Here is a 27,617-nt window from a genome sequence, read left to right on the forward strand (position 1 = left end):
GAGAAACATTAATTTGACAGTTACTTGGAATGAAAAACATTGGGCTATGCACTGGAGAGTTGTATTACATTTTCTGTCTGGTTCACTGAAGCATGGAGGGTGGGTAAGGGGGAGACAGCACTACCAGCTCACAGCAGCTTATTCTAAGTCGTAGGCTAAACCCTTACGGAGCTCTAGTCTCCTGAATGCAAACCTAAATGCAAGCCTAAATGCAAAGTTAAAGCAGAAGTAACAAACAGAAATAGCTTTGTAGAAGCCTTACAATAGCAAAACTTCTTAGTTCTAAGATATTATTAATTATAAGGTATGTCTTTGAATTAACAGCTTTTCTAGAAAAAAGAAAACTACCATGTTAAATACGTGCATCTATGTTCAACAACATCCAAATGCAGGTAAATATTTAGATTCGTATCTGTACCTAAGGATCAAGAAACAAAGGTATTGTATGACCAAGGGAGACGGTGACAAAAATGAAAAACACTCTTGGGGCGCCTGGGTGGCTCAGTCGGTTAAGTGTCCAACTTCAGCTCGGGTCATGATCTTGCCGTCTGTGAGGTTGAGCCCCGCATAGGGGTCTGTGCTGACCATGCAGAGCCTGCTTGGGATTCTCTCTTCTCCCTCTGCCCTTCTCCTGTTCATGTACTCTCTCTCTCAAAATAAATAAACATTAAAAAAAAAATCCAAAAAAAACCAGGGGCGCCTGGGTGGCTCAGTTGGTTAAGCATCCGACTTCAGTTCAGGTCATGATCTTGCAGTTCATTGGTCTGAGACCCGTGTCGGGACTGTGCTGACAGTTCAGAGCCTGGAGCCTGCTTCCAATTCTGTGTCTCCCTCCCTCTCTGCTTCTCCCATCTCTCAAAAATGAATAAATGTTAAAAAAAAAATGAAAACCACTCTTCAAACGATAATATTTTAAGGTGCATTGTTTAGACCCTGCAGCAATGTTCTCCCTGAAGAATGATGTTTAGTAACAGTGATGCTAGTTTATAAAGATTATTTAAGAAATAAAAAATATATTTTGGTTATTAAAGAAAATATTTTTGGTTAGGAAGGAAAACAAAAGTGCCTCAATATATCTGATGCTTTTTAAATTAACCAAGGGGCCTGAATAGAAGATCAACACGTAACAGAAGAGTGAAATTGAAGTTCCTACTGTTGATTTTTTTTTGCGGCTTATGGAATATGATGACTTTGATATGTCAAAGACAAATGATAAATGACTTCTCTTTGTGTATGTGAATACCCATAGATAGGTATTTTCCTCACAATAACCTGTGACTTCCACCATGAAAACAAAAACAAAAAACCAAGAAACCAACCAGCCCGCGATGCTATTTTCCAGCTGGATTTTAATTTGAATTGCCATGACAATATGAGGAAGTCTCCCCTTTATGAAGAAACAACTCCACTCGCAGTTTTCTAGCTTTTGTAATCAGCTGGGGAGCCAAAAAGCAAATGGGGAATAAACAGAATTCTTCTGAGTATAAAATTTCAACAAGAAATGGAAATAGAGCACATATGGAACATTCTTACAGGGTCACTATGCTAGCATTACTTCTCTTCAAGGTGTGAAAGACCAACCATCTTCTTGGAGTGTACCCAAATGAGCTTTTTAACAGGTTTTCCAGGAAAATGAAAAAAAAAAAAAAAAAAAAAAAGGCAAGCTTCCACCAGTTAAGCCTGAAAATGGCTCATGCAATGCAAATACTCAATCTGAGATGGCTAATGAGAGAAGAATGGTCTGCAATGGTGCCATCAAAGATGAAAGTTCCAGGGACTTCAAACATTTATTGCACAAGAGATGGCGTCAAAGTGGACTCTTCAAATTTGTATGACTCGATCTCTCTACAAATGACCTGTTTTACAAGACCGCATCCCTCTCTTTAAAACCGTGCAACCTACATTGACCCTACAGTATTATCTTTTTGTCTTTGACTTTCACTGGCTTGAGGACACAAATTAGGACTCCCAACAGGATATTTACCGTGTGTGTGTTAGAACCCTTCACTCCACTCATAGATACCAGCAAAATAAGCTGCCAAGTAAATCTGTCACGACGAATAAATAAAAGGAGGCATGAAATACAGATTGGATCCTTGCCAGGGAATGTGATGTGAAAGGCAATGGTGCTTCTTGGGGGCCACGTACTACCATAAGGAGTGCTTCTCTTCTTGCAGGTGTATAAAGACTCGGTGATGGATAGCCCCAAAACTGGCAATAAAAACAACAACAAAAAAACCTTGCATACCGACTCTACCTTTTCTAGGGTGCCTGTCCCATCTTCAGAGCATGCTGAAGGGCTTTCAGCAGATCACAGTTCATGAGGAGGAAAGCCCAAGAAGTCTACACTTACCAGTTGAATGTGCCCATCAGCGTGCCTGATGTTTGTAAATTACAAACTGTCCAACACAGCCTGGATGGTGGGTTATCCAGCAGACATATCCGAACTGTAATTGCTCTAATAAATACCAAGCATTTTGGTGGCAGAATCACAGAGACCAAACTGCAACAAAGTCCATTTTTACCCACAACACAGCGATAAGCTTTAGCAAGTCCTACTGCCTGGCAGGGTGGTTACACCGAACAGAACCCTTTCTCCTCCTCTGCATCAGGCTATTCTGGTCACTACATAGCTGTCAAGGAAAGAGACACAGAATGTGCATCTCTACTTATCAGACACACAGATGAGCACCTACTATGTGCGGGGCCTCCCTTGGCATTGCTTGTGTATTACGTCACGTACTCTCACCACGGTTCCATGGGGATGGTATCACTATTCCGATTTTATAAATCAAGAAACCCCAGGGAAGTGACTTATCCGAGATCATAAAGCCACAGAATGCAAGGGGTAGGAGTCAAGCCCAGTTCTGCCCATACTCCAAGCCTCTGTTTATATGACGGCCAAAACACTGTGCCTCTCAGTGCCCTGAAAGCTGAAGAAGGCTGCTTCTCCCAACAGTTCCCTTGAACACAGGTTCTGGACAATGCCATTATAGGTGCTTAGGGAAAGTTTTAGTAACTGCCTATGCTGCTGTGATTTATTCTCCATTCCAGTTTCTGTGTATTTCAGAGATCTATCCAATCACGGTAATGTAATATGGCTTGGGATGTCCAGCTCATCCTCAACATTCAGGAATCTAGTGTCCAAGTGGACATCCTACCCGGGCTCTCCCAGAGCAGAGGATTCGTCGCCCCTCTCCGACTTCCCCCTTCCTGCTATGGGTCACTCTACTCCCTGAAACTGCTCCTGCCTCTGTCCCTGAAGCAAGGTTGTCACTGGGGCTGGCAACATGTCTCTGAACAGAAATGGTATATTTAGTGTCCTCGTCAGCACTGCCATCTGCCAACACTAGCACTACGACCACGATGCATTCCAGCATCCTCCATAGGTGAAGTGCTTACACAAGACCAAGACTGTGTTAGGCTTCACGACAACCTTTCTTTTTTTTTTTTTTTTAATTTTTTTTTTCAACGTTTATTTATTTTTTGGGACAGAGAGAGACAGAGCATGAACGGGGGAGGGGCAGAGAGAAAGGGAGACACAGAATCGGAAACAGGCTCCAGGCTCTGAGCCATCAGCCCAGAGCCTGACGCGGGGCTCGAACTCACGGACCGCGAGATCATGACCTGGCTGAAGTCGGACGCTTAACCGACTGCGCCACTCAGGCGCCCCTTCACGACAACCTTTCAAGGGAGGTTCGAGATGTCTACTTTGCGAATGAGGAAAACAAGTCTCTGAGACGCTAAAGAAAAAAAAAAGAAGAAGAAAGAAAACACATGTTCCCCACTGCCATGCAGGGAGGGTAGATTTCTTTCATTGGGTCCTATCTCTACACCTTATCTTATTCTCTCCTTGTCAGAAACTCTCTTCTGGTTCTCATTGGTCCTAGATGCAAAGACAAACTTCTTACGAGAAGAGGTATGACCTCTAGTGTTCCTCTGTAAGAGATCAGTCATTTTGGCCTGTTGTGTGTTATGCACAAGGCCACTGTCTTTCCTTTTGTACTACAAGTATAAAAAAGAGAGGAGGACAAAGGGAAAGAGAAGGAAGAAAAAATATTATATTATACCTTAATAGGCTCTTCATGTGATAATGAGAATTGATCCCCAGACACACACACCCAGTTTGGATATTAGTCACTCATGCCTTCTTTATGCTTGGAAACATGCTTAGTGATTAACACACTCTTGCTCTTGTCATGCTCAGCACAACCTATAAAGCAGGCATTACTGGTTCCATCCTATACACGAAGCTCAGAAAGGTTAGGTGACCTGTGCAAGCACAGCTAATAAGCAGCAGAGTCAGAATTTAAAACCCAGCTCTTTCTACAAAGCAGCAAGAAAGAGACAAACAACCCAATTAAAAAGAAAAATGGGGAAAGACTTGAGTAGGAACTTCATAAAAGAGGATATCCAAACAGGCAACAAGCATTTGAAAAGGTGCTCAATAGCATTTTCTATCAAGAAAATGCAAATCAGAATCAGGAGATACTGATGCACAGCCACCACGATGACGAAACATCGGGGAGACGAACATTAGCAAACGTTGGCTTGGCGAGGACGAGGAACAATTGGGACTCTCGCACATGTGGTATGCAAACTGATACAAACACTTTGGAAACTATTTGGCAATATCTGTCTCAGCTCGACGTATGCCTCCAACTGCATCCAGCAATCCTACACCTAGGTGGGAACTGAGTACATATGTCCACTTGTATAAGAATGTTCCCAGCAGCAGCTGAAAACTGGAGACAATTCAAAACAGCAGAAGAATGGATACACAGATCACAGAACATTCCCACAATGCAAAGCTACAGAGCAATATAAATAAATAAATAAATAAATAAATAAATAAATAATAAAAATGCTGCAACATGCAGACAATATGGATGAATTACGGAAGTAAGGTTAGCAAAAAGAGTAAGAATGAAAGAATACATAGTGTATGATTCCATTTGCACCATATTTAAAAACAGGTGAAACGAATCTACGGCGATCAGTCAGAATCAGTCACCTCTGGGAGGAAGGACAAGTATTCAACGGGAGCCCTCAGGAGGCAGCCTGGCAGGATGGTCAGTGTGCTCTATATATTGTTTGGGGTAACAATTAATTGGATGCATGTATGTGTGTACATGTGCGTGCGCATGTGTATTTCTGTCAATACACATCAAGCCACGCACTTAAGGCTTATATAACATTATATGTATTTTATACCTTGTGTAAGAATTTTTTTAGTGTTTATTTTTGAGAGAGACAGAGCACGAGTGGGGGAGGGGCACAGAGACCCATGTGGGGCTTGAACCATGGACTGCAAGATCATCACCTGAGCCGAAGTGGGATGCTTAACCAAGAGCCATACAGGCGCCCCCCCCCCTTATTTTTTAATTTTTTTATAGAGAAGGTCTCTGTTAGAACCCAAATATGCCTGCCTCCAGTAACGGTCAAAACTGTGATGCTATGATACCGGGGTCTGGAAAGACAGGAAGAAATCAATCTGTTTGTGGAGGAAGAAAAGAGAGAAGGGAGGGCAATGGTTTTCACCTACTCAATGTTCCTTACAGACGCCATATTTTTTTGTTGTATCTAACAGTTTGTTTCTCAATTTGTAAATGATCCACATTCACAGTGACCTTGGAAGGTAGGAAATCCCTCCACAGGGCTTCAAACTGCAGTGGGTTTCCATGGGGGTGCCTAAATCTGCCACGATGAAGGAGGCTCACTACCTGTCCACAGGTGGCCCATGGGGGACTAGACTGGGCAGCAAACATGAAATTCACTTGAACCCACATTAGCCACAAACTTCTATCCACTGGGAGGAAAAAATGTAGGTTCCCAGAATCAGCTATATTCACCCAGGCAAACACCATAATGTAGGCTGAATTTCACTCCACCTGGTCGTTTTATATGATGTCTCATTTTTAGGTCATGTTATACATTTAAAAAATATTGTATCTAAAACTCAGACAATTTTTTCTTCAAAATTCCACTGACGACAAAAATGTGGTTTGTTTTTTTTTCCCCAATCACTAGTTAAGTGAAGTTGAGACTGTGAAAAACCATTTAGAGATGAAAACAAGAAATGTGCGTCCCTCAACACAATTGATGGTGCAAATTAAGAAGACAGAAATTGTAACTACAAACAATCCTGTAAGAACTGTTTGTAAAGATCTTGTGAGATGGGAAATGAGAAAATTGTCAACTTCGTTTAAGTATAACAACTACACAATTTCTAGCATAACCAAATTTTATCTCACTATTCTTTTTCCTTTAATTTTTTTTTAAATATTTATTTTAAAGAGAGAGACAGAGCACGAGCAGAGGAGGGACAGACAGAGAGGGAGACACACAATCTGAATCAGACTCCAGGCTCTGAGATGTCAGCACAGAGCCCGACACGGGACTTGAACCCACGAACCACGAGATCATGACCCGAGCCGAAGTTGGACACTTAACCGACTGAGCCACCCAGGCACCACTTATCTCAGTTTTCAAAGCAAAACACTTAAGACAATAGCATGGCCCCACTTCTAGGAGACAGCTCATGAGAGTAGAGAAAACTCAAATAGAAATATGGCAACCTCAGAAGAAATGGTCCAAAGAATAACCAGTTTTCCTTCAAATGACTGAAGTAGAGGAGAAATACGAGAAAGCCGTGCCCTGATAAAACTGGGGTTCCAGTAGGAACTTAGATAGTCCTTGAATAACTGTCATGTACTCTGCTTAGATTTATTCTATTAACAAGCAATGGAAGCTGTATCTGAAATAGCCAAGCTTTCATCCAAAGGAGTTATCCCACAGCATTTCATACCTGTTGAACTTGCCAAGGAACTGAAGAGGCCAAATCCTCTGACCTAAGTCTCCACAAAGGGCCTCAAATCTAGACTTTTGTTCTCTTCAAATAAAGTTATATCTGTGGTCATAAAGCTATACTAAAGAGGATAAGAGATAAACTTGGGATCTATTATCAAATTATACTGCCTTTAGTGTAACTCGAGTTAATGTTTTATACATCTTGCAATTTCATACATCTTGAATAGTACAATTATACCACATACCTATGTGTATATTAAAAAGCATTAATTAAATGCACATATTAAAGCCATGTCCTGGGGTGCCTGGGTGGCTCAGTTGGTTAAGCGCCCAACTTCGGTTCATGTCATGATCTCACAGTTAGTGAGTTTGAGCATCAGGTAGGGCTCTGCAATGACAGCTCAGAATCTAGAGTCTGCTTTGGATTCTGTGTCTCCCTCTCTCTGCCCCTCCCCTGCTTATGCTCGCGCTCTCTCTCTCTCTCTCTCTCTCTCTCTCTCTCAAAAATAAATATTTTTTAAAAGCCATTTTTTAAAAGCCTAACTCTTAAAAAAAATTATTTATTTATTTTTGAGAGAGGGAAAGCACGGGTGGAGGAGGCAGAGAGAAAAGAGAGAGAGAATCCAAAGCAGACTCTGCACTGTCAGAGCACAGCCCAAAGTGGGCCTTGAACCCACCAACCACAAGAACATGACCTGAGTCAAAGTCAGATGCTCAACTGATGAGACACCCTGACGCCCTCCTACATCCTAACTTTTGCTGCAGGACTGGTTTTTGTTGCTGTTGTTATCGTTGTTTTTAAATATTTTAGGAGACTCAAAAATATGAGTCGTCTCTAAATCCTTAAGAGGCCCTAAGGAGCAAGTAATGTCCACAGGACCACATTATTTGGGGACTACACCTGGGAGATTAGAAAGGTTAATGTGTCCAGTACGTCTCTAATAAACCGATTCCTTTTTAAATGAGGAGTAAATCCTGTGGATGTTAAGTAGAGTCACTTGCCCACAGTCACATGGGTGGATGTTTCCCAAATGTCCCCGGGAAAGAAGATGCTCTGCTTTTTCTTCTGCCTCTTCTTTGGGATTTGTTTCACTTTCTCGTCACACTGATTCATTGGTCTCAAGACTGCACTTGCGTCCGTCCTTGTAAGTCTATCATTCTGAGCTTACCCTATCGAGAAATTTACCTTAGGTGGGGCGCCTGGGTGGCTCAGTCAGTTGGGCGTCTGATTCCTGATTTGGGCTCAAGTCATGATCTCACGGTTTACTGAGTTCAAGCCCCATGTCTAGTGAGGTCTGTGCACACACCACAGACCTGCTTGGGATTCTCTCTCTCTCTCCTTCTTCTCTGCCTCTCTCTCTCCCTCTCAAAAATGAATAAACACTAAAAAAAGGAAATCTACCTTGTTTTATTACAACTGCCTCTTGTTTGTCCTCCCCACTGTGCTATAAACTCTCTAAGAGTAGGAAATATAACCAGTTTACCCCTAAATGCTGGCACCTAACAATGTGACCTGCTCATAATGGCACTCGATGACATGTTTGCTGAATGGACAGATAAATGGAATAAATGGAGGTCGCTGGGTGAGTAGATGGATCAAGTGATTGATGAAAGGGAAAATGAAAGAAATAATAGTTACTACCTAACAAGATCCAATTCTAATATTGTCTCCACCCCTTTAATTAGCTGCATTCGGAACGAAGAGATGGTATAACTCGATTGGATTAGGCTTCTGGCATTAAACTCTCCAGGGGAGGGGCACCTGTGTGACTCAGTCCATACAGCACGCAACTCTTGATCTTGGGGTTGCGAGTTTGAGCCCCATGTTAGGCATAGAGATTACTTACAAATAAAATCTTAAATAAACAAGCGAGCAAACAAATAAATAAGTAAAGTATCCCGCGGATATTATCCAAACTGGACTAAGGTACCACTTCGCCCTATTTGGCAAGCATGGCTGAGACATGCACCTCCCAGATGAAAGGCAAATTTGATCTACCTTTCAGGCTTTAGGTCTAGCTGTACTCCTAGTACTCAGCCAGTGAAATCATGAAACCATGAAATCAGGGTGCTGCCTACCACTAAGAACCCCATGAACACAGACCAGAAACTGAATAGAGACCCCCTAGAGTTGCATACCGTGGCGCTTTGATGGGATCTACAACTAGGAAGTAATAACCTTGCAAGGAATAACAAGGAAAGGAATATGTTTACTCTGGATTCTTTCTCCTCCTTTTTAAAAAATGTTCTGTAGAGCTATAAATAATAGGCAATATGAGGCACTGGATAGGAGTGAAACTTCTGGAAAAACACAGACAGCTCTACCGCTTATTAGTTGTGACATCTGAGCACGTTATTTAATTTTGAGGAAAGAATAACACCTAGCACAAGGCAAGTACTTAATACATATTCATAATGCAAATTTTATTCTGCTTTTATACTGATCTAGAATCCCATCAGCAGATACTTAGAATCCAATGAAAATAATTTTCCTAGCTAGTTTTCTAAATATATTCAGTATGTGTATATATACGTGTACACCTACATGTACACACACATAGTCTGAGCAAAGAAAACGTAGTGGTTACGTGGGAGCTCTAGTATCCATTTTGATAGCCTGGGTTCCAGTCTCTTCACAAATGGAAGGCACGACACTTAACCTTACTAAGCCTCAGCTTTCTCATCTATACACGAGAATAATAGTAATACTTCCTTCATAGGATTTCCACATGGATTAAATGAGGAATTATAATAAAAGCAAGCAGCATATACTTGGTATTTCACAAGAGTTAGATTTTTCTTTTCATATATGCACAATGTCTTCCAGGTCAGTCTCTCTACACTCTAATACACAAGATCTAACAATGTACTAACAAAATCTCAACTCTAGGGTAAAAATACTGACATTTATAAGGGGGAAAACCCAAACACATTAACACTCACATATAAGAATCAGTATCCTTTTCCCAAAACTATATTGGTTACTTTTTTACTGTTTTTGTTGTTGTTGTTGTTGTTGTTGTTGTTTTGGCATGGGTCTAATAAAATATTTTAAAATATTATTTTATTTAAAATTTTTTAAAATAAAACTTAAAAATTTAAATTTTTAAAAATTTAAAATTTAAATAATTTTTAAAAATTTAAAATTTAAATAAATTTTAAAATTTATTTAAAGTATTATTTTAAATTTTATTTTAAAATTATTTCAAATGTAAAGAAAGTTGCAAGAATAAGAGTGGTACAAACAACACTGTATACGCTTTATGAAGACTCAAATATTATGAATATTTTAACCTACTGGCCTGTCATCTGTTCTTTATCTCCCCCTCCCCACACATAGTATATTTTTAACCATTTTCAATGTTTTGTAGCCATTCAAGATCAAGGGGCATTTGCCATGGCCTTTTACCCCTAAACACATCATAGTGTACTGCCTAAAAACAGGAATGTGTAAATGATTTAATTTTAAACCAAGAGGAGAATATGTCATCGAGCAGGTAATAAGTCTAATTCATTCATACTGTGGTCGAAATAATATAAGTGACATTTCCTTGCTTAAGTTTAAGGTCATTGGGGTGCCTGGGTGGCTCAGTCAGTTAAGCATCCGACTTTTGATTTCGGCTCAGGTAATGATCTCAGGGCTCGTGGGATCCAGCCCTACGGCCGGGCTCTTCACTGACAGCCCAGAGCCTGCTTGGGATTCTCTATCTCTCTCAGTGCTCCTCCCCCACTTGTCCACCAACACCCCCCAAAACAAATAAATAAAAACATTTAATTTAAAAAAGGAAGTTTAAGGTCATTATCTGAGGTAGCTCATTTCATATGAACTTTAGGTAAGCCCATCAGAGCATCACCAGTTAAGTATCCTTACTTAGACCTTGGCATAAATGCACATAAGCCATTACAGAAGCAAGAAAATATATTTGTAGATAGTTTTAGGGAACACATTTGACACAAGGAGGTTTCTTTAAAAATATGTTGTACTTCATTCTCTTGACTCATGATTCTTGAGACGCCAAAATTTGATAAAAACCTTCCCTTAAAATAATAGATGGTAAAGATAATATGAAAACCTCCCTGTCCCTACATAAATTGCTGTGGAAATTGTTTTATAATTGCAACACATCTTGATGAAGAATCTCAGCCAGAATTATAAAGCAATTAAATAAATTAACATGTCTGCCAAATGGATATATGTTAGTATCCGACACCCAGCCAAGGACTAATCCATATGGTATTAAGAGAAGACTCATTTTCAAATTCAGTAGGTTAATTTAAAGCATGGTCTTTGAGGGGCGCCTGGGTGGCGCAGTCGGTTAGGCGTCCGACTTCAGCCAGGTCACAATCTCATGGTCCGTGAGTTCGAGCCCCGCGTCAGGCTCTGGGCTGATGGCTCAGAGCCTGGAGCCTGTTTCCGATTCTGTGTCTCCCTCTCTCTCTGCCCCTCCCCCGTTCATGCTCTGTCTCTCTCTGTCCCAAAAATAAATAAACGTTGAAAAAAAAATTTTTAAAGCATGGTCTTTGAGGTGATGCACCCACAGAAATAAACCAAGAGCTTGGACTCTTGGGAGCAAAGGATTCTGGGTTCCATCATTATCAAATAGTGCATAACACACCTGAGTCACTTAGCTAAGTTCTCCCCCTCTCAAGCGCCATACTCATAATACAGAGATGATAATACCATACTTCTAAGGGCTTGCAAAGGGTTAAAAGAGACAACACTTGTAAATCATTGAGCACAGTGCCTGGTACATAAAGTAAGCCCTTGATTAATGATGGAGGTTATTATGAAGCAATGAGGCTGATCTAACATGTTTTGATAAGAAGATTATCAATTATATCAACTCTAATTAAACTTAAATCTAAACTCCTATGACTTTCCTTTTTTTTTTTAACACCCCTGAGCACCTCACAATAAAGAACACAAGCCAAACCATGTTTATATGAGGCTATTAACAGACACTTATAAATCAAGTCCAGCGTGAGGAGCTTTTAAGTTTGTAGTTTTTCTTTCCTTTTTTTTCCTCCAAAATGACTCCATCCATTCAGCAAATATACAATGGCAATTAGGGTTAACAACATCTAATAAGAAATACAAAGAACAAGAACACAGGGGAATTAGCTGATGCTGGGAATATACAGAGAATGTGCTGTTTCAAGCACACCTATTATTGGTTAAACCATCCAATTATTAATCTTCACAATGTTTTTGCCTAGCATCCAGTGCTGGGTTGTTCCTCGACAAATGTTAGAAAAGCTTTTTTCTTTTTTATAGATTTTATTTTTAAGTTACCTCTACACCCAACGTGGGTCCCGAACCTAGAACCCCCCCTGGATCAAGAGTTGCCTGCTCTCCCAACTGAGCCAGCCAGGTGCACCTGGAAAATCATTTTTTAAAACCTACCTTGTCCCCCCCTTCTAGGGGGATCACATAAATTATCAAACTCATTTAAAAAGATAATCATAAAAATAAGACTCAGAGCCTGAGGGGAACCTGCAAAGAGACAAGGGAGAATACTGGACTGGACAAGTCATGTTAGAAATGAGAAGGAGAGGGGTATGGAAGAAAGAAGACTGTCTGAAGTAGGGGACCTCTGGAAGACCTATGAAGTGCCATACTCACCAAGCACTGGGTACTTAGGTACTTCTCATAAACATCAGGAAAGGTAGTGAGAAAATGGCACTCCAGAAAGCCTGGGTAACCTGGCCAGGTGAACGCAAGGAAGTCCCGGAGTCTGCCAGGGTCTCCGGTGCTCCAGAGCCCCACACACCTGAACGTGAAGGCCCCGAGAAGAGGGGCTTTCCGATGCACCCATGTCCTTCTCATGAACCCCCTGATGGGGTAACTCTCTTCTCCCGTGGCAAGAAGGGATGCCACACGAGTGGCTTCAGGGCTCCTGGAGGGGCACTCCAGAAAGAAGCCAATGGGGTTGGGTTTTGCATGGTCACAAACATGCCGTATGGTATGCTCATGGCATTGATCAGGCGGGTGTGATCAGAGGAACAGAGAACCTCCCCACTTCCCTCACACACCTTCCACACCCCACCAGACCTTTGTGTCTACGAAAATTTATTTATAGTTATCCAAGCCCAGACTCTAACTTCGAATTCCATCTAAACAAAAGTACTTTTTTCCAAATCCCGTTTTTGTTTTGTTTTTTTTAATTTGGCACAGTATTCCTTGCCTAGACTACAGCACTACTTTGTGAAACACAAATCCTATCTCAGCTTGCCCTTGGTGGAATAGGGAACTGTATATGAGACGTGATACAGCAAGCAGAGGGGAAAATTCCCTTGATGCAATCTTGTGTTTAAAGTGTTTTCTGCGCACAAAACAGTGTGTTAAGCACTATAAAAAGTACAAAAACATATCAAAAGCAGAAGAATCCATCCCTACCCATGAATCTGCTTTGCTGCCAGACATCCCATCATATAAGCTATTTCGAGCAGCACCACATTTATTTATTTTTTTTTAAGTAGGCTTTACGCCCAGCATGGAGCCCTATGCAGGGCTCGAACTCACAACCGTGATCAAGAACTGAGCTGAGATCAAGACTCAGATGCTTAACTGACTAAGCCAGCCAGGTACCCCTCTAGGAACAGCACATTAAAGTCACCTGCTTAAGGATACATATTGTGGAGAATGGAGAACTGTATGGCACAATATAAACCATTCACTTCTTCCTTCTAATTCTTGGCTTCTTTGAGGACAACCCAATAGTTAATCAATACAGAACAAATAAGGTTGGTTTTTTTTTTAAGTTTTATTAAATGCAGTTGATTTTTTTTTTTGAAAGAGAGAGAGAGAAAGCACGAGCAGTGGAAGGCAGAGAGAGACTCTTAAGCAGGCTCCATGCCCAATGTGGGGCTCGACGTGGGGTTCCATCTCACCACCATGAGTTCTTGACCTGAGCTGAAATCAAGAGTCAGATGCTCAACTGACTGAGCCACTCAGGAGCCCCAGTTTTTTAAAGTAAGCTCTATACCCAACGTGGGGCTTGAACGCATGACCCTGAGACCAAGAGTCATACACTTCACCAACTGAGCCAGCCAGGAGCCCTGAACAAATGAGTTTTGATGAAGAAGGAAGGAAAGGTCAGGTGTAGGCAGTAAGGGGGTGGTCCTTGAGTAGGGGAAGTCCCCCGACTGCAGACCAGCTGGGGACACATGGGAAAATATAGTACCCATGGGTAAACAGCAAGGGGAGGGAAAAAGTGGAAAACTCCTGGAGAAGATGTGAGGGCAGACCCTAGTCTTACAACAGGCAACAAATCTTTGCAAATGAATAGAAAAGAGGGAGGCCTTATCAGATCCATAACATTCTGTGTGTCCTCAGTGAGGCCAGGGTGAGAGACCACACACACCCAAGCATCTTGGCAGGGAATCTTGCACACAGCAGGAATCCACAAACTGGAGTGCTCACAGACACTAGCCACTTTTCTGCAAGAGGCCAGGCTCAGTAAAGGCTGCAACAATCCTTTTCCATTTGAGACAGCACTCACTTTGGTTACAGGACAAGGGCAATAATCACAGTGAGAAAGTTTCCAGGGACTCTTATCGGATCAGTCCTGGGGAGGCTTCCAGAACTGTCTGGCTCATGAATTATGACTTGAAGCATTCTACTTGTGTCAAACACAACCTGAAAACAGAAGTGAACAGTCCAAGAGAGAAGCCATTTTCCAACACCCAGATCTCTGTCCTCGCCCCTTCCTGATAAATTGGTCTAGTTCGTGTCATCAGCTTAAAGCGCAGAATGGGCCGAGTCCAGGCAAGCAGTACTGGAGATGGCTGTGTTTCAAAGAAACTCAGAGGTTCAAACAATACCAAAGGTGATTTGTGTCCATGATGTCACAGCCCAATTCGAGGTAACAAGGACACCGTCTGTTAGCAGATGCTAAGGGGCCTATTTGAATATGGCACCTCTACAAAGGAAAACCAGGGCCACCTATGTTTATCACATGAAAGTGTCTTGTAGATCAAACACTTTTAATCCCTTTGTAAACCCCTTTAAGTCACTGATCAATGCCTCTTACAGCAGATACAATGGTTTCAGTATCAGTGAGAGCTTGGATCAACAAAGTGTTGAGGTACAGAACAAAACGGACTTATCCTTTCCTCTTTGAGATGACCTTTGCTTGAAAAGAAAGATGAGTTCTTCAGCGTGGAGCTCAGAAAAGGGAGACAGAATGGGAGAGGTGGTGTTCAGCATTCCAGAGAACCCATCCGACTGGGTGAGTTGTATCTCGTTTTGACAGCAGTGGTATAGTAACTGACAAGCACTGTCAGGTAACACATTTATCTGCACAGGAAAGGCGGCCATTCCAAAGCACAAATCTCAGATGTTGTCACATCAGCGAGGACCAGAAGCCATAATGCAGAAGGCTATCGATGCAGGAGGCACACTGTTATCTAGACTGTAATTAGGGGGAGCAGAGAATGGGCACACAAGGGCCCTGACTTTTTCCTTTGGGTCTGGATTACTGGCCGAGTAATCATTGGAGTCCTTACCAGCCATCTAGGGGCTCCAGCCTCTGAGCTGCCTTTTACCTTCTGAAAGTGTGATGGCAAAGCTTTTCTGTTGTGTCTCCAAAACGTCTAGCAACCGAGACAAAAAAAATAAGACGCGAGAAACAAAAAGCAAGTTCATCCATTTCTCCGTTGGTTCGTTCACTCAACAAATATCTATTCTCTGGTCCAGGCACTGAGTTAGGTGTGGGCTGGTCGCTGAGGAAGACACAGTCCCTGACTTCCGAACAGTCAGATTCTAATAGGACAGACAGACACTCAGTGGGCAATGCACTCAGGCACGTGAGCTGGAAGGGAGGGTCAGAGAGGGTAGCTCTGGCAGCAGGGAAGAGGGCAACAGGTCCAAACTGTGGAGGTCTTTGTGGCATGTAGGTTAAAGTTTAAAAGAAGATGGTGTGCTGGTCAGATGGAAAGGTACGGAAAGAGGAAAAAAGGGCACACACCCAGTTACAGGAAGGCAGCAGGTGTGCCCGGGGAATGGATGAAGTCTGTGTGACTGGGAGGGGGAACTGAGCACGTAAGAGAATTTGAGGGGCAGGGGACAAGAGTATCATTCAGTTGGTTCTAAGGAACGGAGAAGTGAGCAACCCAGATGATGTTTATAGGGATTTCAAATTCATTTCAAGGTGGTTTTTCACAGGTATACTCAAGAAGAGATTCAATGAAAAAGAAGATAGACCGAGATATCCCAAGAGAATCGCGTAATGATTTCTTAAAAGCTGAATCACCATTAAAGAATTATTAAAATTCTATCGCACATATCAGCGAGTTACTTGAAAATCAGAGATAAGATACTTATTTTTAAGGCACTGTGCCTTGCATAGCTCCAATTCCCATAAGACACCATGACTTTAAACAGCTAAATCTATAAAATTCAGCAATGAGGAGCACCTCGGTGGCTGTCTGTTGAGTGTTCCAACTTTAGCTCAAGATCTTCCGCGGTTTTTGAGTTCGAGCCCTGCGTCGGCCTTTCTGTCGTCAGCACAGGGCCCACCTACTATCCTCTGTCCCCCTCACTCTGTGTCCCTCCCCCACTCATGCTCTCCCTCTCAAAAATGAATAAACATTTAAATAAAATAGGGCTACCTGGATGGCTCAGTCACTTAGGCGTCTGACTCTTGGTTCCAGCTCAGGTCATGAGTTCAAGCCCCGTGTTGGGGTCTCTGCTGTAAGCACAGAGCCTGCTTCAGATCCTCTGTCCCTCTCTCTCTCGGCCTCTCCCTTATGCTCGCTCTCTCCCTTTCTCTCTTAAAAAATAAACATCAAAACAACTAATACAAAAATAAAATAGATAAGTAAAACAATAAAGTTCAGCAATGAGAAGCTTCCTCTCTGTTTCTTTCACTCTCCATGGTCCCTGTTATACTGCCTTAATCACACTTCTATTAATGATGCCCGGCACAGAAATTAGAACTGGTTGAACTCTGACTATGCTACCTGTGACCCGTGTGACCCTAAACAAGCTATTAACTTCTCTGAGCCTCTGTTTCCTCTAAAGGGCCCATCTCTTAGGGATACCGGGGGCATCACCAAATGCTTGAACAATTGAATTTAGGCAGTGCTTGAAGGAAGTATTTCTCTTTCCATTTTATTAAAGAGTCAACGAGACGCAGAGAGGTTACACGACTTACGCCAGGCCACACGGCTATAGAAAAGCCCTCAGACTTCACACCGGGGCTTCTGACTCACTCTGTAATCTAGTCCTCTTTGCTGACATACTTCTGGTTGTTGTGAAGGTCTTTTGGTGGCAATTGTCAATGGTAAACATAATTAGACTTCAACTCGGATGACTTTTTTCATACTGTGGAAGTAATCAAAGTTTTTGAATAAAGACAAAATAAAAGGGGAGTGGAGCAAATTAAGGACTGTGGCAAAAAAAAAATAGCATTGGAGGAACACTTGAGATGAGTGGACTGTATGGTGCGTGAATTATACCTCAATAAAGCTGCGAAAAAGAAGAAACATTAAAACAGCACCGGATGAGCGATGAGTTACGTGGCATTTAGAAGCGGTATGATTTTGAGGAAGTTTTACTGGTTGCTCCGTTTCCTTCCCTGTCAAATAGGGATGCTATTACCTGCACTGTCTTTGCCAAGGAATTAGGAGAAAATGGAATCTTAAGTGGTAAAACCCATCGTGGTGACATGATGACACTAAAAAGAACCTGAGAATGAAGGGGCTTTATTTATTACTTTCTAGTGACACGTGGACCTCCTAACGCGTGTAAGACAAGACGTCTACCCCAACTCGCAAGCACCTGTTCATGAGGTCATCACTTCTCAAAACGGTGAAGTCACTAAAATAGCAGCAGCAGGAAGTTCTGGAAAATGCAGATTACGAGAGCTTGTCTCCTCATGGGACAGTTACAACATCATCAGGAGGTTGTGTTCTCCAAAGGAAGGGCTTCCTACTCCGTTGGCACGACAGGTTTGGTAGAGAGTTCTGCTTTACCAGTCACAGGGGCCAAGGAATCAAAATAAACAAAAACGTGGCTTGAGTTCTCCAAGCCTGTAACCGAATCCCTGGTGACCTGTGGTCTACTCATGTTCAAAGGTACACATGCTGTGCCAGACTCAGAAACAGACCTCTTCTGAATTTCCTTCCCATTTTATGAAGGAAATGTAAAATGAAACGCTACTTGTTTTCCCTTTCAGGAGAAAGACCATTTCTTCCTTCCCAGTTCCCGATTTGTGGGTTTCATAGAAATGAAACATTAGTACCAAGGGCTTTATGCGAGCAAAGACAAAACAGGATTTTTCACTGTTTTTAAAAGGCTGAGGTCATTTTTGCCCCAATTCCTATATAGTGGTAAGCTTTAAAATCAAGCCATTTAGCTCACAGTCAGGTCCTATAAATCAGGGGAAAAAATAAATGGGAAAGCAAGCCAAAACGTAACCATAGTAACACCACAGATGCGTCAAGAAATGGTGTGTTCATTTGCTTCATTCCCCATTTCTTAAATTGGAATCTAAGTAAGGGAAAAATTACACAGAGAACAATCATGATTCTGCAATTACTGAATTCTGCAAAACGGCATTCAACCTGCTGTCCTAGAATTTCAGAGGCAGCTATGGTACAGCTACAGAAATAGCCCCGGGTGGTGAGAGTCGAAAAGACCCCAATTGGACACTTAGCAGTGACTTGATCTCCTCACGCCTCTGTTTCCTCATCTGTAAGCTGAGAATTAAAAATCCCAACCTCCAGGGGCCCTGGGTGGGTCAGTTGGTTAAGCAACGGACTTCGGCTCAGGTCATGATCTCGAGGTCCGTGAGTTCGAGCCCCGCGTCGGGCTCTGTGCTGACAGCTCGGGACCTGGAGCCTGCTTCAGATTCTGTGTCTCCCTCTCTCTGCCTCCCTCTCCCGCTCATGCTCTGTCTCTATCTCTCTCTCAAAAATAAATAAACATTACAAAATTAAAAAAAAACCCCAACCTCCAAGAGTTATTTGAGGGTTAATAGTTATCCTTTGTAGGGGCCTGCTAGCATATCAAAGTCAGGACTTTGGACTGTTGGACTCAAGAGACCAGAAGTTCTGATCACCTTTAGCCTTGTTTGTTTTTAATTTTTTTAATGTTTATTTATTTTTGAGAGAGAGAGAGAGAGACAGAGACAGAGACAGAGACAGAGAGAGACAGAGTATGAGCAGGCAAGGGGCAGAGAGAGAGGGGGAGACTCAGAATCTGCAGCAGACTCCAGGCTCTGAGCTGTGAGCACAAAGCCAGACGCGGGGCTTGAACTCACGAACCATGAGACCATGACCTGAACCAAAGTCGGGCACTCAACCGATGGAGCCACCCAGGTCTCCCCCTCCCCCACCTCTGCCTTTAGCCTTGTTTTTATTGGCTTACCTTAGTGCCTTGGTTTCTTGAGCCATAGAACAATTTATGATCCCTTTATAACCCATACAATTAACATTAGAAATTATTATTAATCCAAGTGTAAAAAGTTGTTGGTAGGATACAAGATTATAGCATTCCATTCCAACGCTGAAAGACTAAAAGAACGGAGGCCCAGATACATTAGCACATTATCACAACAGTTTCTCTGTCAAGGCAACTCTGCTACTCAGCAGGAAGAGACAACCTTGGGGCACTGACCCAAGTTCCTTGCACTCAACCTCTTTTCCCTGTGGAGCCTTGGTTTTATTAATAAGTAAAATGAGGAGCTGGGAGGGCTGTTCTAGAACCTGATCTTTAAAGGTCCCAGTGGAGACTTATAACCTATGTCCCTGTGGGTCTATGGTGCCTCGCATTAGTTCTGTTTACCATTTTGCAGCGGTATCGGGAAACATTAGCACTCTGGCACGACTTGCAAACTATTTTTTTTTTTTCTTAAAGAAAACCATTATAGCAAACAAATCACAGCGGTAAGCTGGGTACCCTCAATTTCAAATTATTCCTCATTTTTTTTGCTGGTTAAAATATAATATTTCCTTTCTAGTTTTTTAATGTTCATTTATTTTAGAGACAGAGCACAAGCGGGGGAGGGACAGAGAGAACCGGAGACAGAAGCTGAAGCAGGCTCCAGGCTCCGAGCTGCCAGCACAGAGCCTGACATGGGGCTCGAACTCACAAACCATGAGATCACGATCTGAGCCGAAGTTGGACGCTCAACTGACTGAGCCGCCTAAGTGCCCCTAAAAAATGGTATTTAAAAAAAAAAAAATTCAAGCTTTGAAGGACTTGGCAATAACAGAAGGGAAAAACTCCAAGTACTACAGCCAAAATCATTCTTTCTTCTCAATTTTAAATAAAATCATGCAATTCTAAGTGTCCCCAGGATTGCCACCTCATGATTAGCTATATAGGAATGCAGGTGGGTAGTGCACGGTAATACTTCACTACAACTCAGGTGCCCAAGCATCTGCCCCATGGACTGACTTCCTCCCTCCCTCTCTCCTTCTTCTCCTGCCTTTTCTTCCTTCCTTCCCTCAAAACAAAAACCTTGCTTTCATAGTCCCTATGCTCTCTGTCTTGCTTTCTCAGATTTGGTCTAATCTAATGGGTTGGGGGGACTGGAGTTTTTAATTGGTGGAAGCCATTCCTTCAAATGCAATTATGCGTGAAATCGAGATCAACGAATCTGGTCATGTTGGGGAAGCAGAGAGAGACCACTGAGGCATTCTCTCCGCTGAGGGGCCACGAGGGCTCCCTGATCTCCACAGAGATCAATCTGAAGGCCTCTGGCCTGGTCCACCACAGTAATAACAATGATGATTAGCATTCATGGAGGCTTACGCCATGCCAGGACTTTGCAAAACCCTTCATCCCAGGTATTCCTCATTACAGTCTTATGGAATTCGTATGACTCAGATGTCGTTTCCACTGATGTGAAAACAGGCCCCTACAAAGGATAACTAATTTACTTGACATATAAGCAAGAAAGCGGGAGGGCAAGAACCTGAAGGCCAAGGAATTCACCTTGTGCTGTGCTGTATGTCGCAGGGTCACTTAGGATGCCCTGGACTTAGGGAGGCACTAAGTGAGCAAGCCGCCCAGTGTTCCAGAACCAACTGCTGAACTCTTCTGTCTCCACTAGCTTTCCACACACACATACACCCAGCAGTCAGATGCCCCAAAAGGGCTACTTACAAGGCACAGCATGGCGGTAAAGGTTATCCCTTATGGTCTGCTGGAGCTCATGATCAGGAGAGCCTTTCTGGAAGCGCTGATTGAGAAAATGTCGCAGGTCCTTGTTCAGTTTTCCTCCTGTGAGAAATATATAAAATAGACAAAACACATCAACCACGGGGCTTCCCAGAGATGAAGCAGGTTGACAGCAGAAATGCCACCAGAAGCCATTCTACCCAGCCACTCTCGGTCATTAGGAGGACCTACTTCAGGATTCCCTCTGCAGGAGAAAAGCAAGCAAGGATGTAATGGACATAAAACAGCATTGAAAGAGCATTAACTTGGGGGGATCATTTCACGTAATACTAGAAGGCTCAAATAACAAAGAATTTAAACTAGGCTATTACATTTAAAATATGTGCCAGAGACCCTTGAAGACACTATTAAAGAGACGGCAAATGGCTGAGCACTTAAAGAGAACAATGGAGCAACAGCTGACAAATTATACAATGTTCTTTGACCACGGGTCCAACTGGTAGAAACTGACCCTCTGAATATACTTGCAAAAGTCTCCAACATCTCCGGTATTGCTTAGTGCGGTATTTTTATAATAGCAAATAAATGAAAATCAAAGCAGAAGATCTGAAAAAGACCACCAGGGATCAACTAAGTAAAGCATAGTTGATTCATATGGTAACTACTCCAAGAAAGGTATATCTGCTTAGTGTTACTGTCAAAGGAAAATATGTGGGGTAGTGCATACTGTCTGACCCCTTGTGTGTAAAAAGGAACAAAGAAAAGGAGGCACTCTATATTGATGTGAGCCATCATCACAAAGTTTTTAACAACAGTTTCCTTTAGGTAGAAGGACATGAGCTTGGGAAGTAAGGGAGAAGATGTCTTCATTGTATAGACAGATATACAGATGTCACTCTTTAGTCTACAGACAGAGATATACAGACCTTATTATCCTGCATTGATTGAACAAACACTAGACACAGAGTGCTTTTTCATTGTATTGTATTGTATAAGCAATAGTTACGTGAGTGAGCCTGTGTATTTCTTTGTAATTCTCTACATTAACAAAATAAAACAATAGCTAAATTACGGCTATAAAAATATGTCATAGAAACAAAAAAGGTAACCAAATGTTCTTTTTAAATTATAGACACAAATTATACTCTACAGGACCAACAGAAGACTTGTAGATCAAGTTAGCTAATATTTATGCTTAATGGAGAAAGACTGGTTCACTGACAGCTAAAAATAACCAGGCTAAAATCGTCTTTCCATTTTTAGACAAGATAAAAATTAGGTAAGAACATTTCTAGCCTTAGAGAAACAAAATAGCAATGCAGTATCTATGTGAACTACAAAATTCATGTCTTCAGATGGTAACTTCCCCATGGTCAAAAATGTGTATCATGAGGATGACACTGACAGTTAAGATGATGTTATGTCCTACCTGGACAGGAAACGACTGATCTTTATTTTAGTATCATGGTCAACAGATTCCTTATTACAGATGATTGCTTTATAGACTAACAAAACCTAATTTGAACTATTTTATTTGAGATGTATTATACCTAAGGTTTCAAGTGGCCAAAATCAAAATAGATATATTCGAGTCAATCCTGGGTCTTTTAATAAATATTCAATAACTCATCAAATATTTGCTGAATAAAAAGGACACACATCCACCTATCCACTCCCCATCCTGACCCCCAAAATGGTCTTAAGGTTTGAACAATTTAAAGAGGAATATATATGACTAGCCATCTAACTACATGAAAAGATATTTAATATCATGATCAGAAAAAGGCAAATCAAAACCACAGTGAAATTCCACTACATACCTACTAGAATGGGAAAATTTATTTTTTTTATTTTTTAATTTTTTTTAATGTTTACTTTTGAGACAGACAGACAGACAGAGATAGAGTAGGAGCAGGGGAGGGGCAGAGACAGAGGGAGACACAAAATCTGAAGCAGCCTCCAGAATCTGAGCTGTCAGCACAGAGCCTGACATGGGGCTCGAACCAAGGAACCTGTTCGAGGTTGGATCAGGTCTCAACTGACTAAGCTACCCAGGTGCCCAAAGAATGGCAAAAATTTAAAAGTCAGTATCAAGTGTTAGCAAGACTGGAGAACAAGAGGAACTTGTGGGCACTGTCGGTGGGCACAGAAAATGGTTCATTCTCTTGGGAAAAGAATCTTATAAAGCTAAACCTTCACTAACTGAACGACCCAGCACTTTCACTTGCATTTATGCAAGAGAAATGAAAACAAGCACATTCCCCCACACATACGACTTCCGGATGAATCTCCACAACAACTTTCATCACTATGTAATACTCCAAAACTGGAAACAACCAAAATATCCATCAGCAGGGGAAAGGATAAGCAAGCTGCCCTCTAGTCAAATAGGGTGCTACACAACAGTTAACGGGAAGAGACCACTAACAATGTAGAGTACCATTCACACACCGAAAACACATAATGCTGAGCAAAGGCAGCTAGACACAAAAGGCAATATTGTATACGATTCCACTTACATATAAAGTTTTAGAATAATCTAAACTTTAGTGACAAAAAGCAGTTGAGTGGTTACCTGGGGCTGAGGGTAGGCAGAGGCTGACTGCAAAGGGGGACAAGGGAGTAAGATCTATGGAGTGTCCCAATGTCAGTTTCTTGGCTGTGCAATTGTACTATACTTATGTAACCAGTTCTCCCTGGGGGGAACCTGGATGCAGGGCACAGGGGATCTCTGTACTACTGTTTACAATTTCCTGAGAGTCTAGAATGACATTAAGACAAAAAGATTTTTAAAAATTTTTTTAAGTTTATTCATTTATTTTGAGAGATAGAGAGTGCATGAGTTGGGGAGGGAAGACAGAGAGGGAGAGAATCTCAAGAAGCCTCAGCACAGAGCCCAACATGGGGCTCGAACTCACAAACCATGAGATCATGACCTGAGCAGAAATCAGGAGTCGGACACTTAACTGACAGAGCCACCCAGGTGCCCCAAGATGAAAAGTTTTTGAAGGGGGGAGCACAAGGAAGTGTTTGAAGTAGATGCCAGTACAGAAAATCTTGATCATGGCAGTGATAATATGGGTTTATATATTTATCGAAACTTAAGGAACTCTGTGTGTGTGTGTGTGTGTGTGTGTGTGTGTGTGTGTGTGTGTACTGGATACAATTTATAGTATGTATGTGACACTATTATGAAATTGATTTCAAAAGTTTAAAAAATAAACATGATTACCCAATGACTATGTGATAGGCTATTCTAAATGCTTAATTCCCAATTTTGCAGCAGAGAGATGAAGTGAAAGGAAAACAGATTAAATCTTGATAGTTAAGACAAAAAGGCTTGGGTTTAAATCCCGGCTCCGCTGTTTACTGGCTGGTGAACCCAAGCACATTGTTTCACCTCTGAACCTTATCTGTGAAACAGAGCTCTGATAAAACAGAAGCCCTGTCATGAAATTGGTATAAGGATTAAATGAGATGCCAACACTTCTTGGCAAAGAGAAGGTGCCATGATAATGTAGAGTGGACAATCACTGAGGCAAGGGAGGGGGAAGAGCTGAGACCTGTTCAAAGATGGGCTGTTACTCTTTTTCAAAATGCCCATAAGCATAAAGCCCATTCCATTACTTAGAAATAGCTATGAACACAATACAGGCACAGGGAAATTCAGACTAAAGGATACTTCTAGAGTTTCTGGAAGGGAATAAAACTCTACTGGTGCTAAAATTGTCCGGCCATATGTAAATGGGTTAGTATTTAGTGCATACTTAATACATTGTTGGCGCTGTGCTGGAGTTGAAATGAAACCAACTGGTAAATCACTGATATTTAGGAGTCACATCGGCCAACTCTATCTCTAGGTAGAAGGTACTCTGGAGTTCGACCAAAAGGATACCAATGTTTACCAGCCAAATCTGCGTTAAGACCTAGAGTTTATATTCTCCATGGGAGACCACAGTTGCAGGCGGTAGAAAAACACTGAGCCATGAGTAGAAAAGATGTTATGGGATCCAAGTTACTGCTTGAGTCAAAAGCAAAATCCTAAAGAAGATTCGGGATACAGTATCTGTGTCTCCTATACAGAACCCAGGTACACACACCCTTATGGATCATATGCAGGTTACCTATCAAGATAAAACATGGGCTTATAGATGGGAAGGCATTCATTCTTAAGCCACAGACACTCTTGGTCTACACTTGAGATTTACATTAAAACTAGCCAAGCTAGCTAAAGTTTGCGATCATCGAACTAAAACTCCGCTTTACTGCAGATGTGCAAAAGGGCAGGGTTAACTATGCTGCCGGTTAACATTTACTCTGTGTTCCGTGACATTTGTAAGCGAAAAGCCTCAACCTTCCCATTATATTAAGAATACTGTACTTTTTGGCATCTAATCTCAAATTAATTGCCAATTATTCAGGGGATATGTCTATAAATCTTCTCCTAATTGTCAAGGCAGTGAGCCAATGAAATAATAAATTGCTAGAGAGAGAGAGACAGAGAGAGTCAGAGCATCTTCACTTTCTTTGAAATTCAAGATTTGTTTTGCAAGTGGAAAAGAGAACAGAGGTCAGAAATACAGGCAACTTTTTCGAAGAAAAGGATTCAGAGCTGATTTTAAGACAATTGTACAATTTCAGTGACAAAAATGAAGCTTACTCTCTGTCCTGCATTTGCCATTACTTTATATTTCATATCAATGTATCAGAAATTGTGTATCTTTTAAATTTAAAACAATGTATCTCTGCTTTTTTAAAATTCACACTGGTTTAGAGAAATTTAACCATGTCAATTCACGTAACCTTTGCTAATTACTTTAAATGTTGTGTAATATTCCATTTAAAAAATATACAATGTATTTGTCCTTCATAAAAAATTAGGCTATTTCCAATGTTGTTGCCAATACAACAATGCAATAATAAATGTCACTGTAATATTTTTCTTTTCAAATATGTATAGGTGCAGGAAAAAACATAGTATATACAGGGTTCAGTACTATCAATAGTTCCAGGCATCACTAGGTATCTTGGAACATCTCCCCCACAGATAAGGGGGTGACTACATTTCTGGTGACCTGTACATTCTATCATATATACATCTATGTAGTGATATATATAAATTATATACATATATATGACACATACAATATATACATATATGTGTGTGTATATGTATATGATAGAATATATATCTCATATATATATATTTTGTCTTTTATGCTTCCTCTTCGGTAACTTGCCTGTTCATATTCCTTGTGCATTTTCCTAATAGGCTGTCTTGTTATTTTTGATAAGATGTTCTTTATATACTCTGGATATGATTCCTTTATCAGTTACTGAAGTCACAAATTTTGCTTGTTACTATTTAAACATGAAATGATTCCTTAACATCATTGTGTAGTTCCTCCAAACTTTTCCTCTACACGCTACACAGTTTTCTGCCATCTCAACTAGAAGCATCATTTTCAAAGTGATGGATTATGAGGGGACTCTGCTTGGTCTGAACTCTATCTCCTAAAGTATAGAATCCTAAGGGAGAACACTAGTCAATAGAAATAATCTTGATGGCCCAGAAACTAGGTTTCCAGAGATACTACTTTTGAGTCTTCTCGATTCATCCATTTCTAACCAAGGAGACAAAACATAACTCTCTCTGTGTCGTATAGGCTCCAGAACATAGAAGGTCAAAGAATAGTGTTTCCTTACAACTAGAATTTAGACTTTAATATATTTCAGATTTTCAATGCTAAGGAAAACGTGCATAAGGATACTGAACTAATCACACTTCCAAGTGATTTACCATTAGCACACAATTTCTTCACGGAATGATTGTAGTTGTAGGAAAGATGTATTTATTAAGGCAACACAAATGGTTTGTAGTGCAGGGAGCTATTACAGCAAGAAAAAGTCTGTGTCAGTTCAGCAGTTTACATTTGTAGAGGATAGGGGTTTTTTTTAAGTGCAAAATTATAAATCGAAATACAAATTAGCTAGTTTTATCGTCGCTAAAACTTACAACCTGAAATACAATTAGTGAGTTTTGTCTTTAAAAGATTTTTCCATTTGTTTCTTTCTAACACATTTTTCCTGACATTTTTCTGACTGTAAAAGTCCCCAAAAATAGTGGGGAGTTAGGATTTACTACTAATTGGATGGACCGACTGAACGGATGGCTGCACAACAGTGTGAAGGTACTCAACGCCACTGAACTGTACCCTTAAAATACTTAACATGATCTTATGTGATACATATTTTACCACAATAAAAAGGTAACATATATGAATTCCAAGATTTGAAAAATACACAAAAGTACAACAATGAAGGTTAAAGATCAACTATAACCTCATGTATTAACCTCATCACCATTAATGTGTTGGTACTGAATGCCCTGTGTATGCCTACCTACGCCTACAGACAGATGCCCTTACTGTACCCTCACACACATGGGGGATTCATTCACTCATTCAACCAGATATTTATTAAGTCCCGACAGCCAGACAATTGGTGGGCCCTGGGGACACACCACGACAACACAGAACTCCTGAACAGGAACGAACACACAAGTTTTAGCAAACATGAACCGGGCTGGCCTCTGAGCAGAGGTCATTGTTAAGATGAGAAAGCAAACGAGACAAGAACCAAGTTAACTCTGCAAAGTGTGGCGAAAACAGCATTC

General features: G+C 41.2%; 1 protein-coding gene across 10 annotated transcripts in view; it reads right to left on the reverse strand.

Moving 5' to 3' along the window:
* The window catches only part of MAGI1 (membrane associated guanylate kinase, WW and PDZ domain containing 1), a 639,927-nt gene that overhangs the window by 233,471 nt on the left and 378,839 nt on the right, over window positions 1–27,617 (reverse strand). For all 10 annotated transcript variants that reach the window (XM_047848921.1, XM_047848916.1, XM_047848920.1 and 7 more), the window contains exon 2: window positions 20,927–21,043. In XM_047848921.1, coding sequence (XP_047704877.1) covers window positions 20,927–21,043 — 117 coding nt within the window. The remainder of the gene's footprint in view (window positions 1–20,926; window positions 21,044–27,617) is intronic.

This window comes from Prionailurus viverrinus, chromosome A2, assembly GCF_022837055.1.
Source record: "Prionailurus viverrinus isolate Anna chromosome A2, UM_Priviv_1.0, whole genome shotgun sequence".
Taxonomy (NCBI): domain Eukaryota; kingdom Metazoa; phylum Chordata; class Mammalia; order Carnivora; family Felidae; genus Prionailurus; species Prionailurus viverrinus.